The sequence below is a fragment of the Punica granatum genome, chromosome 4, assembly GCF_007655135.1.
Source record: "Punica granatum isolate Tunisia-2019 chromosome 4, ASM765513v2, whole genome shotgun sequence".
Classification (NCBI taxonomy): Eukaryota; Viridiplantae; Streptophyta; class Magnoliopsida; order Myrtales; family Lythraceae; genus Punica; species Punica granatum.
The window spans coordinates 37,450,923-37,466,630 of record NC_045130.1 but is presented as its reverse complement, the minus strand read 5'-3'; the positions used below and the strand labels follow the sequence as shown (position 1 = coordinate 37,466,630).

At 36.2% G+C, this 15,708-nt stretch overlaps 1 protein-coding gene and 1 non-coding gene across 2 annotated transcripts; one reads left to right on the top strand and one right to left on the bottom strand.

Moving 5' to 3' along the window:
* The first annotated feature begins 4,937 nt into the window (after nt 1–4,937).
* Nucleotides 4,938–5,010, top strand: TRNAF-GAA. The gene has a single exon. It is a non-coding gene; the product is annotated as a tRNA-Phe (tRNA).
* Nucleotides 5,011–6,121: 1,111 nt separating this feature from the next.
* Nucleotides 6,122–9,821, bottom strand: LOC116205069 (omega-hydroxypalmitate O-feruloyl transferase-like). The gene is made up of 4 exons (XM_031537524.1): nt 9,668–9,821; nt 8,412–8,931; nt 7,160–7,602; nt 6,122–6,761 (listed from the first exon to the last, which is right to left on the bottom strand). Exons 2-4 carry the CDS (start codon nt 8,862–8,864, stop codon nt 6,347–6,349), a joined length of 1,311 nt encoding a protein of 436 aa, XP_031393384.1. The 5' UTR covers nt 8,865–8,931; nt 9,668–9,821; the 3' UTR covers nt 6,122–6,346.
* Between the last annotated feature and the right edge of the window lie 5,887 nt (nt 9,822–15,708).

The window sequence follows — 15,708 nt, the reverse complement described above, 5'->3', positions numbered from 1 at the left end:
GCCTCGGGCTGTCTCGGCCCATGAGTTAATGAAGTTCATCCCCGACACTCCGTCCACCATTGAGTGGCTGATTGCTATCCCTAGAGTGAATCCCCCACATTTGAACTTGGTCACCTAATACAAAAAAAATAAATAAATAAATATATATATATATATATATATATATTGAAACAATACGTGATGTCTTGCCGAACTGATTTATCAGATGAGCTTACAAGGAATTCACTTCAGCAGTGGGGACTAGTTGGATAAACTCGAGCACTCTTTTTTATCTAGAAAAAAAAATGTATAGGTGCATAGAAGAGAGATATATGTCGTTTAAGAGTTAAGGTGTAAAAGAAAATTATAACAAGTAAAGAGATGATAAGAAAGGTTTTGTATGGGGTGAAACTCGAGCACCCTTTCTTATCTAGGGAAAAAAAAACTTGTAGGGTAATATGGCTTAAGAGTTAGGGTGTAAGAAATATTAAAACAAATAAAAAGATGAAAAAAATTAAATTTTTGTGTCTTATATTTGTAGGATAATATGGCACTCAAACTTGAAAAACATCATGGATCTCGAGGAGTTCCTTTCAATTACATGAAAGACTTTGATGTTTCAATAAAATTTAATTATATATTCTTAAATATAAATAATATGAACAAATATTTACATCGAATATGTGACAAATAAAATATAATAAAAAAGTTTATTGAGTTGAAATTAGAATGTCAATTTAATGTGGAGTTGAGGATTTAATAATTTATATTAGCTGGCACATCCTTCTTTTAACTCCCATCTTACATATATTATAATTGATTTGACTGGGATTATATATAACTTTGTCATGTCATAATCATATAATTTGTTAATAATCTATGATCTAATAATCAATTTTTCACTTTCAGCACTTGCTAATTGTTTGACTATCATTTCTCGGAACGAAAAGGGTATACACAGCATAGGTGATTGACTTCTTATTGAAGGAACAATCACTTCATATATATCATTGCCAGCTATACGTTAAAAAATAATAATTGTTCTTTCATTTGACCAATTATTCAAACCCTGAAATAGAACTTCTCAAAGTCTATAATTTTGGCGAAACAAAGTAAAAAATTATTTTATCCAAAGAAAAATAACAAAATCGTGCTAGTAATATTTATTCAAATAAAAAATGTTTCTATAGAAAGTGCAAAAAGAAAAACCATATTTAAAATAAATACATAAGAAAGAGTTGTCAATATTTGTGCACTTAGGGAGGATGGAGAGATGATGATACTGAATATAAGTCTAAAAATATGGACAATATATCTTCGGCAGAATCTATTTAAACGATTTTGCTTTGAATTATGGTTAAATTATTTTTAGAACTTTTCAAATAGTAATAACTTCGTAATTTTTAAAGATTTTTTTATTTTTATATTATACAAATAATTTGAACACTCAACTAAAACACAATAAATCCAACAATAAAAGAAAAAAAGAAGTATAATTCATATAATTAGCAAAAGTAAATTTTCTTTTTTTGAATGAAGAGATGAATGGTTTTCCATTTTCGAATATGTAACGGTTTTAGGACATCGCTTCCTGGTTTTTTTTTTTTGGTAGAGTAGTTTTTATATATTATAATTGATAGATTGATTGATAAATAACCACTTCATGACAATAGGAAGATATATATATATATATATATATAATAATAAATTACCTGGGCAGTAAGCAACGGAAGTTCCATAAAATTCTTCACAGTTGGGTCGATATAGATTAGATTCCGTGTCGTGTCCTCGTTGGGCACCCGGAGGTCGCCAAGCATGCGATGGCTTCCATGAACGGTACACCCTTCTCGGTCAACCCTACGATGAATCGGTCTTGTGGGTCGACGGTCATGGAACCCGACAGTGGGTAGTAGTGGACGAGGACCTTGGCCAGGGACTGCTTAAGGACGTCGGTCATGGTCTTGCTGCTGGTCCTACAGGCATAGATGGTCTGCATCGGGAATAGGATGGCCTGGTCCAGGCTGACAAGAAGCAGAAGCCGTCGAGAGTTTCTGACTCCGGGGTCACCAGCACCGGCGGCGACTTCTTCACCGTCATCATGCCACCATTGATGCGCTCAATCGCTCCATCAATCCCTCCATAGACATTATAAAGATGTTCTTGACTCTCTCTTATTGCCTTCAATCGGATCTCTCTAGCTATTGCTTGCCCGCCTACATAGGCATCAACCTTTGGTCAGACCAAAACGCATATAGCTAGTGTCGACTCATAAAAATTAGGCGCTATGTATTCGAAAATAATATCAGGGACTCTTAGATCTTAGATAACTAGGTCACCAAAGCTATTCGGTTATCAACAACATAATTACTTGTACTGTTAATTAGTGGAGAAGGACATGTATGTTTTCTGATTTTGTCCATAAACTATTGCTTCTCAAATATAAACCTAAAATAGAGCACCTTCTTGTCAAGTCAAAATTGAAATTTTTCGACATCAACCCGAGAAAATTAATGGCTGAGGCTAACAAACATTGATAAATCGGATTAATCGGACCAAAGCATAGGTGAAGGTCTAAGCGATACCTTTCGATCTAGGATCACAACTGTGTGTATTATATATATTCAAAAGATTATCAGGCACTCTCAGATAATTGAGCAGCATAAGTAGGCAGGTCAACCAAGCCATTCGTTATATTAACAATTTAAGGTGAGATATATACATGTGTTTTATTGGGGGACCAATTGATAGGGACCTCGATCGACAACATGATTGTACTGTTAGGAGATAGACACATTCATGCTTAAATTACGTTTTCTGATATTGTGCATACATGAATTATTGCTTCTGAAAAGCAACCTAAAATTAGAGAACTTCCTTGTCAACTCTACAGTCTAGATGGATCTTTGTCGACGTGCATTTGATCGACCAGATGATATATGAGTAAAATGGCAAAATGGCAAAATGGCTCGCCGTAGTGTAAAGACTTGGAGCGACCTGAGAACTCTTAATTTGTTGGTCCCGTCCAAAATAAGGGTCATTAGCATCAAGGTGACCGCGGCAACCCATGTTCGGGTCAAGGCACCATGTCACTGGCGTGTAACATTCTAGGAAATTAATGGCCAATAAACATGATAATTGGGATTTTATGATCATATTTTGATACATATTCACTGCCCTCTATGGGACCTAATTAGCTGATTTATTCGAAGCATTCTTACATATATTGTTGTTCCCTTGATTATGTGTTTCATGCCCCGAAGAACTCATTTTCAATGCTGGTTGACTATTGTTCCACAGGAAAAGAAACCACTAATTGACTACTGCGTGTGCAGCGTACGTGGATTGAACATATATATTTTTATATTATATGTAACATATATATGTTATACATACTATTATGAAAAAGGGAGACTATAACGTTTTGTCTTATATTCCTTTATTTGGTTTTACAACTTATTTTTAACTTCGCTCCACTTATTTTCAATTCAACAATACAATCATTACTTTTTTTCATTTTTTTCATTTTTTTAACAATTCAATTCAATTTTTAATATTAAATTCTCTCAACTATTCATTACTTTTTCACACATTTTCTCATAATTCAACAATACAATCATTACAAACCAATTAATTTATATATATTCAAAGTTAAAATAGAGTTGAGTTAAAACTCAACTCAAATGTTTGACAAATAATTTCTGAAATGCCCATAATCTTCATGTAATGATCAGTTTCTAAGAATACAATAAAAAATTATTAAATTTAACTTCTAAATTTCTGTTCAATATGCTGATAGAATAAATACTAATTTTGCACTGTCATCTGAGAGCAATTTCACTTGCGCGAAATGCGCGTGGGAGAACTATTATATATTTTTAATTTTGTTGAAATAATCAATATAGATGTTGAATTTAACATAAAGAACTTAGGGAAGGGCTTTCGATCGGAAGATAATATGTCCAAAATTAATCACAAAGGAGTCCCATGAGCCAGAAGGCAAAAAGGGAAGGAAAAATAATTTGACAAAGTCCCAATGATGCATAACTCATGAGAATCGAACCAAAAGGATTTCGCACCAGATCCCATTTCTCAAAACTATACCATTGTGTTTTGATTCATAAGATGAATGCGTAAAAACGAGGGAGTTAACCTTTCATGCATGCATGATCCATTTTTAATGGTACTCTAAAGAATGGAACATTACCAATTATAGACTGTCCTGTGGTCATTCTCAAATCTCAACCTGATTTCTATACCGAGAGGAACGCACCGAAAGATATTCGACAAAGCAGAAACTATATATAAGGTAAAAAAAACCGAGAGAGAGAGACGTGTACCTCTATGCAGCTAAAACGCTCGGAATGACCGGGCAAATTGTTTGTCCTGATGAGGTGGGTCAAGGGAAGTGTTGCAAAGGGCGACTTGAAGGATGCAGGGAGCCGAGGTTTATACAAACAGACATACGAAGGTATCAAAGCAGGGGAGCAAGAAGTTGGTGAAAGGGTGTTCGGTGGTGAATAAACAGTCAAAAACATTATTACCACATGTTTCGCAAGTTGGAGAAAAAAAAAAGTATTATAAGCTATTGTTATCTATATTAATATATATAACACGGCAAGTAATTTATCTAATTTTCTGTTTCCGATATTATTCTTACTATTTATACTTGAAATTATGAGAATAATTAAATTGAGGAAACAACCATTGTATCGTCAAATGTCAAAAACTAACCATTCACAACTCTCTTTTCCACCCATCTCATATTTCCATATAGTCTCTCCTTCCTCACCTCTCTTTTAGATAAACATTCCTTATTATTATTATTATTATTTTTTTTGGGTAAAGAAACATTCCTCTTTTTTTTTTTCTTTTTTTTTTCCAAAGACTTTAAATCGTACTAAAATAAAAGTTTGTTAATTTTTGTACCTTTGACATTGTACTGATGTTGCTACCGGATTGCGGGGATAGCTCAGTTGGGAGAGCGTCAGACTGAAGATCTGAAGGTCGCGTGTTCGATCCACGCTCACCGCATTTGTCCAATTTTTTTAGCATTTCCCATCAATTCTTCTGGGCCTCAAATCTATGGAATGTTTTCGGCCCATGCATTCCTAACCCCGGCCTATTCCAAATCAAAATGTGAGCCCATCTGTGAAGGCCTTTTCTTTCTCCCATATGGAAACAACAATGCCGGCTGAGGTCTTGTTCATATTGAGAACTGCGGCCCAAGGACTATAATATGTTGTGAAGGCCCTTTCTAAATGTTGTAAAACTGTTCAAACTAAACTGAAACTTATATGACTGGCTTGATAATCTCGGGCAAACTTATAGGATTTTTGCTGTAATTTTTGTGTATATATTGCACGTAGGCATTTTGGTTACAGTTGAAAAAAGTCACGCCGTCAATGTCCATGTCATCACTTTTTATTGTAATTTTCGTGTATATATTGCAAGTAGGCATTTTGATTACAGTTGAAAAAATTCACGTAGTCAATGTCCACGTCATTACTTTTTAATAAAAATATACAATGGCCTAGATCCTTTAGTAATTTTCTAGCCTTACCCATAAAAAGTAAAAAGTAATGATTTAGCTAAACTAAAATTTATACGACTCGATTTTAAAATGGCACAAATTTATAAGACCACCGGTCTAATTCACCCTTTTTATTTGTATACTTTGTCATGGACTTGGACTTGGTGAATACAATCCTTTTGTGTGTGTGTGTATGATCATATATATATATATATATATATATACACACACTAAACGTATACCACGGGCCGATAAATGATATTTTATTAATTTATTGATTCAGTACATGAATTCTATAAATTTAACTATCAATCTTTCTAAATTCTAAATTAAACTATCATTGATAACAAAAAAGAATATGTACAATATACCTCTCTAATAAGTGACATTCTTTTTTCACAACATAAAAAATATATTATCAAAATAGAATAATAATAATAATAATAATAATAATAAATTAAAAAGTTGAAACTAAACGAAGGTTTATAACTTAGTTGTAGCCCAACAATTAGAGTCATATTTCACTCGATTCCAGCGTCCTGCAGCCGAGGTTTAGTTGGCTACGATCGATAATGAAAGTGAAAATTCTAAGAAGAGATGGCTCAAAAAATATAATCTAATTTGAAATTTTTGATATATATCAGTTTCTATCACTGCATTTAATTTGGATGTAACACAAAAGAGACGGACCAACTCAACAGTGTCCCCATTTTCCTCAAGTTGACAGCGCACACACAAACTTAGCTTGCGATATTTTCAGCAACAAACAATAACAAATTACAACAATCAAATTTCCATACAGAAAATGAAAGCAAACAATTAATGAAGCATATGCAGTTAGACTTGATCAATCAGCTTTTGGAAGGTGTTCATGGCGGACTCCGGGAGGGCCATCATGACCGCGACACCCTTCTCGCCCTCGGGCTGGAACACACACAACTCCCTCGCCAAGTCCCCACACCCAAACTGGGTAGGGTCGCCCCACCCAAAGTCACTGCACCCATACGCCATACGGGTCCACGAGCTGATCACGAGGGTGCCTGTCGAGGCCAATGGCGGCCTATAGAGGTCGACGTAGTCGATCCTCGACCACACGTAGTCCTCATCCACCAGATCGCACGCCTTCCGGATCTGCTCCACCGTGTACGAGATCGGCTGCTCTGCCAGCTCGCCGGCCGTGGTGAGGCAGCAGTTGGTGGTCACAAGGTTGCCGAAGTAGTTCTTTGGCAGTGGCCGTTCCTTGAACTTTGACCTACATATAATAATGTAAAATTATTATTTATATAATGTGATTTGTTATATAATATTTTGCTCAATTCCTAACTAATCGATGACATTCATGACATAAGATAATGTTGGTACGTGGTAGTTATCCAGAATTAAATAATTTGGTTGGTTGGTTGGGAAAAGAAAAGAAATGTTGATTGAACTCCATTAGAAAGTTGACCCCGTAAAATATATATGTATTCTCAGTGATTAATCAAAGGAATGAGGCTAACATCCGAGAAATCATCAAGTTCGGTTGGGTTGATCGAGTCAATTAAATCCGATATAATAACGTTTTTATAATGTTAAGTAAGCATATATCTTATTTCATTTGGCGTAGATGATTGATTGATTAATCTTTTCTTGGTTGTCGATGAGTTGTACCTGAGATCGACCAGAATCCTGAGCTTGGTGAGTTGAGCGGGCTTCATGTTGAGGGCCTTGCTCCGAACCTGCCAAACCACGGCAGCGAGGGCCGAGAAGGTGCTGCACGCCTGCAGTCTCCCATCGGCCATGGCCATCTTCTTGATGGTGGCAAGCTTGTTCGCTTCAAAGATGAACATCTTGCTTATGTTCCTCTCCTTTTGGTACAATGACTCCATATCCGACACGTCTGCGATCTGAACAAAGTCGTCGTATGGGGCCTTGGGTACAGGTGGAACCCTAGTCTTGAGCAAAGTGCGGTCATGGAAAGGGATGACTGACGGGGTTAGACCTCGGGCTATCTCCGCCCACGAGTTAATGAAGTTCATCCCCGACACGCCGTCCACCACCGAGTGACTGATTGCTATCCCCAGAGTGAATCCTCCACATTTGAACTTGGTCACCTAAAAAAAAAAAATTACATTGAAAGAATAAGATAAATGTCATCAGATACGTTCCATCAGAAAATAATTGAAGTTGAACTAATCAAACCGAAGACTATCATAACACGACAATAGCTAGATGAGTAACAATGAAAATTTTTAAAATAATAGATATATGTACAATCAAAATATATCAATTTTTTTTATGAGAAATATCGATTAAAGTAATATGTGAAAAAATTGTTAGTGGTTGTCAATTAGCACACTTCACATCGTCGGTGAATGATCAATATACATGCATCTACCGTAGATCACCGAGTTCATCGAATTATATATTACCTGATGTGCAGTCACGATGGATATCTTCTCCTTTGTTGCCCCTTTTGAATGAATATTTGACTGGGTAATTTGACTATATATAGCTTTGTCATGTCATAATCATATCGTCAATAATTTATGATCTAATCCTTTTTAAATCTTTCAGCACTGGCGAATTGTTTGATCATCATTTCTTTGTATGACAAGGGTGTAGACGCGTAAGCATATAGGTGATTAGCGCGTTATTGGAGGAACAAACATTTCATATCATTGTCGGCTATGGATGAAAAACTTTTTCTCCATTCCTTTGACCGATTATTCAAACCCTAATAAATTAGAACTTCTCAAAGTTTAATTTTCGCTTTGGATAAAAATAAAAGAAACTTACGCCAATAATATGTACTCAAATCAGAAATGTTTTTACATGGAGTGCGAAAACAAAAACGAAATTTAAAATAAGTATGTAGTCATTTCAAAATAAATGATAAAACGATCTGTATAGAATAAATTACCTGGGCAGACAATAATGGAATCTCCATAAAATTCTTTATGGATGGGTCGATATAGATTAGCTTTCGTGTAGTGTCATCGTTGGGCTTCCGGAGTTCGCCGAGCATGTCGATGGTTCCGTCTGCGATAGCCTCGACGAAGGGGACACCCCTCTTGTTGCACTCCACGATGAACCGACCTGCTGGATCGAGGGTCATGGACCCCGTGAGCGGGTAGTAGTGTACGAGGACCTTCGCTAGAGACTGCTTCAGGACGTCGGCCGTGGTCTCGCTGCTGGTCCTAAAGGCATAGATGGTCTGCATCGGGAATGGGATGGCCTGGTCCAGGCTCGACAAGAAGTAGAATCCCCCGGGAGTTTCCGACTCTGGGTTCACCAGCACCGGTGGCAACTTCTTAATCGTCATCACGCCGCCATTGATGGTTAATCCCTCCATCAATCCTTCAATCGAATCCATAGGAATGTGTCCTCGACTCTCTTATGCCTTGATCGGATCTCTAGCTAGTTGGCTTGCTTGTCCGTGCCTACATACGCATCAACCTTTATTCAGACAAACACATAGCAGGTCGACTAAACTGGTTAAGGCGATACCGTATTCAAAAACATTATTATCACGCACTCTTAGATCTTAGATAAGTAGGTGACCCTAGGTCCATAAAATTTAGAGAACTTTCTTGTCAACTCTAAACAGTAATTTGTCACATCAAATTAATGGCTGACAAACACTGTGAGTGATAATTATCATATATGTGAATTCACTTATATGTATTTGATGACCGAAGGACTCATCTTCAATGCTAACTGACTATTTTTCCACCAAAAGTAGAAACCGGTAATTGACCGTTGTGTCCAGCGTAAGTGGAGTTAAGCTAAACACATATATGCATATACACACACAAATATGAACACAGACACAGATACACCTATACATATATGCACGTATATATATATATATATATATATATATATTTCTCTTCAGGAACAACAGAAACGCATGCACATGCATGGATTTTTATTTCACGCTGTTTGGAGATGTGTATATATGGAGTGCATCTACATCGTGGGAGAGGGTGCCTTCCGTGCATGCAAATGCTTGATCCAGATGGAATAATGCATCATAAATAACAAAGATGGTTCCATTCTGTCCGACCGTTATTCACATCGACTCCCCTGATTCATACCAAGTGGGACGCACCGGGAGAACATGGAAAGCATAAAACGAAGGTGGAATTCATTAACCGATGAGTAGCATAAGCATACCTCTACGCAGCTAAAGCAACTCACAGAATGAATGGACAAATCGTTTTTTGTCGTCCGTGCTCCTGAGGCGAGGTGAGGGAAGATTTATTGCAAAGAGCGACTTGGAGGAAGCAGGGACCCGATGTTTATATAGACAGAGGCACGTGCATAAGAGAAATGAAATCATAAGCTAAGGGACAGGAAGTTGGTGAAAGGGATCGGTTGGTGAATACAAAGTCAAAACATCACTACACATTGTTTCACAAGTTGCGGAGAGCAAAAACTTGTAAGCTATCATATATATCAAAGATCATATAAATACAAGAGGATTGTGTCCGTCGATTACCAAGTCCAAGTCAATAATAAATTATGATAGATAGAGTTTTGGATTTATTGCTTGGTTGTAACGTTCGCCTCGGCGAGCTCTATGAGTTATAAAAAGTAAAAAAAAAAATAAAAATCATGAGGACGTACGAAATTCATTGGAAGTTTCTAGTGTTTTGAGCTAAAACGATATACAAAAGAGATTAGTTTTAGTTAAAAAAATGAAGATGACCCTAATTTATGTATATATAATATGTATTCAACAGAAGGTAGCATAGCATTAATTATTTGCGTATTTCTTCCAATGGGCGGTGATTGAGTGTACAAACCTAGTTGAAATGTTGACCTTAACATCACTATAACTTATAGTAGTCCCATTTTTATCTTAAGATGCTGATAATGAGGATATGTTTAATGAGAAAGATGACACGGTGCAATACAACACGCTCTCATTTGTGTTTTTGTTTAAAAAAAAAGGAGAGATTTTAGATTCGATTATGGCCAATTAGATAAGGGTGTATCTGTTTCAACTCAATTAAATAAGTGCTTAAAAGTTAATTACATGTTAGTTATAAGAGAAAATGAATGTAAGAAAAAGGAAAATATGAGAGATAACGATCTAAACTACTTAATTATTAAGAAAAAAATCACATAATGAAATAAATAGAAAATTTTGACATAATGAAATAAATCATTATTCACTTATTGATGTTCTTTCTCTCACAAAACTATTTTCATCCTTATTCATTTGTCCCTTCTTCCTATACATTTCTTCCCTTAACTAATTAAGTACTTAATTTTTAAGCGCCTAATTTATTAAACATCACCTAGATGTGCTCCTTCTTTTTTTTGCTGAATTGAAGGCTAGGTCGAGTTATTAACCCGTTGTGGCTGCCCCAACTAAGGAAACTTAACTGCCACAGAATATTCCTTTTGCCATAGCTCGCTGAGATTTTAGCCCAATTTGGTTACCGCAGCCTCACCAACACACTAGTGAATTAAGTCCAAGGCTCATTGGGTCAAGCATTATGGGCTGGCCACCGCCATCCCATAATACACTCACATAGTGACGAGCTTTACGTCCTCAGTGAGGTTCGAACTCGTGATGTTCAAATGAAACGCTTGGAGCTTAACCACTAGACCACCGTGCTGGTGGTATGTGGTCTTTTATTTAGATATATATTTCTATGTCCTTATACAAAATTCATGGGAAAAAGATATTTTTATCCTATAAATTTGACATTCAGTCAATTTTAGTCCTATAAGATTTAAAACTACTAAATCAGTTACACATTTGCTCCGTAAGACAATTTCAGTTCTATAAGTTTTAAAAAAGACATTTTCGGTCCTATAAGTTGGTTTTCAATTAAAATGTGGTCATATAAGTTTTGAAAAAGAAAAACATTTGTTTTCCTGTAAGTCGCAAAATGGACCAAAATTGCCTTACAAAGCAAACAAATAGGACTAATTCGACACTTTTAAAACTTAGAGGATCAAAATTAACTGAACGATAAACTTATAAAACCAAAAATGTCTTTTTTCCCTAAATTCATGGACTCCCGTGTAAAAAATTTAGTGTTTCTCTTTATCAACCTAATTTTTTTTTTCTATTACCACTGTAAATTCGACCCCATATAGTTCTTTTTGTTTTATATATAAGAAAAGAGGCCCGTAACTTTTTATTTCTCTATTCTCTACGTTCATTACTCTCTCTATTTTAACAAAAACAATTCATATGATATGTAGATATATATATGATGGTGTTATTAGAATTCGTAAACTGGGATATTTGTTAGGCTTGAAGCTATCAGGCCTGAGCTGTTTACAATTAAGGGGGCAGGTCAGATGTAGCCGTTAGTAATTAAAAATATATTTGCCCAAAAAAAAGGATTAAAAATACATGTTATAATAGGACATAATGGGAAACCATATATAGTTTCTCTTTGATGTTATTGTTTCCTCGGAGAATACCATCGTATTATTCAGCAAGCTCAATGATTTGAATTTCCTTCAACAAATCCCCTTCATCTTTTTTTGTTTTTTTGGTAGGTGAAAATAAGGGGCCAAAGCCCACCCTCCAACCTTATTTACAAATAAATATTAGGTGTCATCAGTGTATCATACAGGGAAGTCCTAGCTGTCGATGCACTTCATCCAACGGTCATGATTTTTCTAAACAAAAAATAATCCTAAGCACTTGCACTGATTTAGTGATTTTTTCATATAAATCGGCAATGCCCACCTTACCGTATGTTCGGTGATAAAATCAGGGAAATGTGTATTATATCTTTGATGTTACCTTCAGCAATATATGGCATCATCACTAGTAAAACATTGGCTACACGCTGATGACAATACCAGTGTGTTAATAATAAGGGGATGTAATAGTGCTTATATACATGTTGACATATGTGAATTAATAAATTGTGAAATCAATATCGTAGTCTGTAGATCACTGTCACTTGAACCTACTTCATTATTTTTTCGAGACAAGTAATGAGAATTTTATCATCATTCATGAAAAAGTAGGTACATGATGCTCAACAAGTCGTGTTACAGAAAAAGATATTGAAAAATCCAGCCCTAAAGATAAATTACAAAAGAAAATAATAAGAGCAAAACACCCTATCAATGAGCTCAAAGTAGAAAACCAATAATGTATAATTTGGCTCGTTTAGGTTTTTTGACCTATAGTATATTAGATAACCCGAATCTTTATCTAACTATAAAGTAAATACAAAATATTATATGTTGTTCGTATTTACTCATTCAACATTCTAAATAATTTGTTAAAAGAGAGTATAGCGCATGACGCACGCTCTCACCTAATTATCAGAAGATTCTAGTTTCGATACTGAGTTGTGACTAACCATACTCCTTTATTAGATATTATGATTTCTATTCTATTATACTAGGTCAATGTACCTCCCTTGTAACTAAAGAAAACATTCTAAATAACTTATAAAAATTTTAATTTATGTGAATTTTTTGGCAGTAATATATATTAATTACAACCTCTGGGAAAGAAGTATTTATTTTATATCTTCTATAAATATAATTCATATAATAAATTTTAAGGCGTAATAAATTATGATATTCAAAATAAATAGCTATATCTTTTGGCCTTTTTTTTTAAACTACAGTCTACTTTTAAGTCCAACAAGATTTTATAGAAGGATCATCAAGATGACTCTATCCTCTTTATCCTCTACCTCGAGGAGAAAATACATGAAGTGACCTTGCCATGTATACCAACATCTATAGACTGGGCAAGGGTCACCTTCGCCGGAAGTCATTCGCCACTGAACCAGGGGTGAGCGCACAATGCTAAAATATTTTAATTAAGTCGTCTAATTAATATTTTGAGAGATGTGTATGAAAAAAAAAACTTAAACAAGTGAGGGCAACACAAGTTTTCTTTCAAGTTGATGCGCAAACAAATTCCCAAATATATTCAATAAAGAATTTACATGATATATATGTACTTAAAGAAAAATTGGGTTAATCACACCAAAATCCATAATCTCACACTGTTTTTCCAAATTTAGCATCAATTCTCAAATTTCTCAAATCTAGCAGCATGTTACCAACGTTAGACCAAATATATCATCCGTCTTCAATTCCATTATGATTTTTGGCGCGACAACTAATGGCTATCGACTTGGATTTATGGTCACACTCATTTTTTTAAGAAGACCCTAATATTTCTCATTTTTCAAATTTGGCTCCTTATTTTTGTCTCTTATCTTCCTCCCTTAGCACATCACTAAGAAGCAGCAGAAGCAGGCTGAAAACGAGAAAATTATGCAAAAAGATTTCAACGAGAATAATAACAGGAGATGAACGGTAATCCATTAAGACGAGACTAGGAGATGAGAGGAGAGTGAGTGTGTGTCTTACCGTAAAGAAGGGATTCACGATGGCTGCTGGAGGTTATCGGCTGGCGATCGAGAGGATGTGAAGGGCGTGGGAGATGCCTTCGAGCTGAGCTGAAGAACAGTAATGGCGTCACGACTGGAGAGGGAGTGGGAGAGTCCCCATCCGGTTGGGACCCCTCCTCTCTTCCCCTGTTTTTCGTATAGAAAACAGGGAAAATGGGTAAGCTAGGGGCTCCCCCACCGGCCTCGACCCTTCTGGCCAGAGTCCGGTCACCTCACTCGAGGGGTCGAGGGCTGGTGGGGTAGCCCCTAGCCCCCCCTCCCTTTTCTCCATTAGAAAGCAGGGGAAGAGGGGAAGGGGGCCCCGGTCCGACTTGGGGCTCCACCGCCATCCCTCAACCCCTAAAGCGAGGTGGCCCGAGCCCAGCGACCTTGCCCGAGGGGTCGAGGGCCTGAGGGGGGAGCCCCCAATCAGGTCGGCTCCCCTCGCCTCTCCCCATGCATTTCAATCTCGAAACTGGGGGAGAGGGGAGGGGAGGGGAGCTGACTGTTGGGAATTGGTGTATGCCCTAGATGCAATCTATCATCAGTTCTGTAATATGACATGTATTTCATTATATTACGAGGCATATCTGTTATTGTGTAGATTGCGCTAAATATGATTTTACACAATAATGTCCTTGGAATAGTAGGTTCAATAGGCATCAAGTGTGACTTGATTGTGAGATCCTATAATTACTGAAAATTATTCCTAAATGCCCATAGTCAAAGGTTTATCGTTAATTAGGATAACGATAATACGGTTAGACTAGTGTAAGTGTTGATTGATGACCAAATCTCATAGGTCATGGATATGGAGATATCAAATCACACCACATGTATACATTAAGAGTAATGTGTATAGGACTGATCCGCCATGAGATTGCTACATAGGTTGTTACGTGACTGTCATTAGCATATCTCAAAGTGATTATAGTGTAATGGTCCTTTGACTTGAGGTCACCATAGATTCCTACATGTAATGTCATATACTTTGATACTGTCAAACGTCACTGTAACAGGATGGTTATAAAGACAGTTATTGGGTATACCACAGAGCATGGAGAGGAATGTGAGTGATCAAGATAGAATTTGTCCCTCCTACGAAACGGGAGCGATATCTCATGGCGACTTGGTGGTTAAGTCTAAAAGTGTATGCATACCCAAATGAGTCGATATAACGATATCGAGCTCATTTGTTCTGATAGACTTACCCGGTAAATCAAGAAAGAGAGATATTGAGCCATACAAGGATGTCATCGACCATGCCTTGGGCTCAATAGAGATATAGAGGACAATGGATTATATTACACGATAATATAGGTCACGAGGTTCGTCGAGAAATTGACTTTCCGATTACTTGAGTAACAGTGATGCATTGCTAGATGCCGCTCACTGTTTATAATATTGAAATAGAGATTTCGATATTATTATCAACGTAATTGGGAACCTACAGGGTCACACACTACGACTAAATTGACGAGATATTTTGAAATAATAAAATTGTCTAATAGAGATTAGATAATTTATGGTGCGACCGATTAATCGGATATTTAATGAGATTAAATTTGTCGATTAATTAGACTCGATTTATTAGATTAAATAGACACAATTGATGCACGATCCATGTGAGGACACATGGCAATTTGGAATTCTTAATTCCTCTTGTCCCACATCGGTAAAGAGACTTGAAAGTCTCCCCCCTTATGCTTATATATATGTGTGCATGTAAATGTACAGAGATATACGTGTGCTATATATATATACATATATATGTGATATATATGTATGCATAAAGCATATACATACATATGTGTGTAC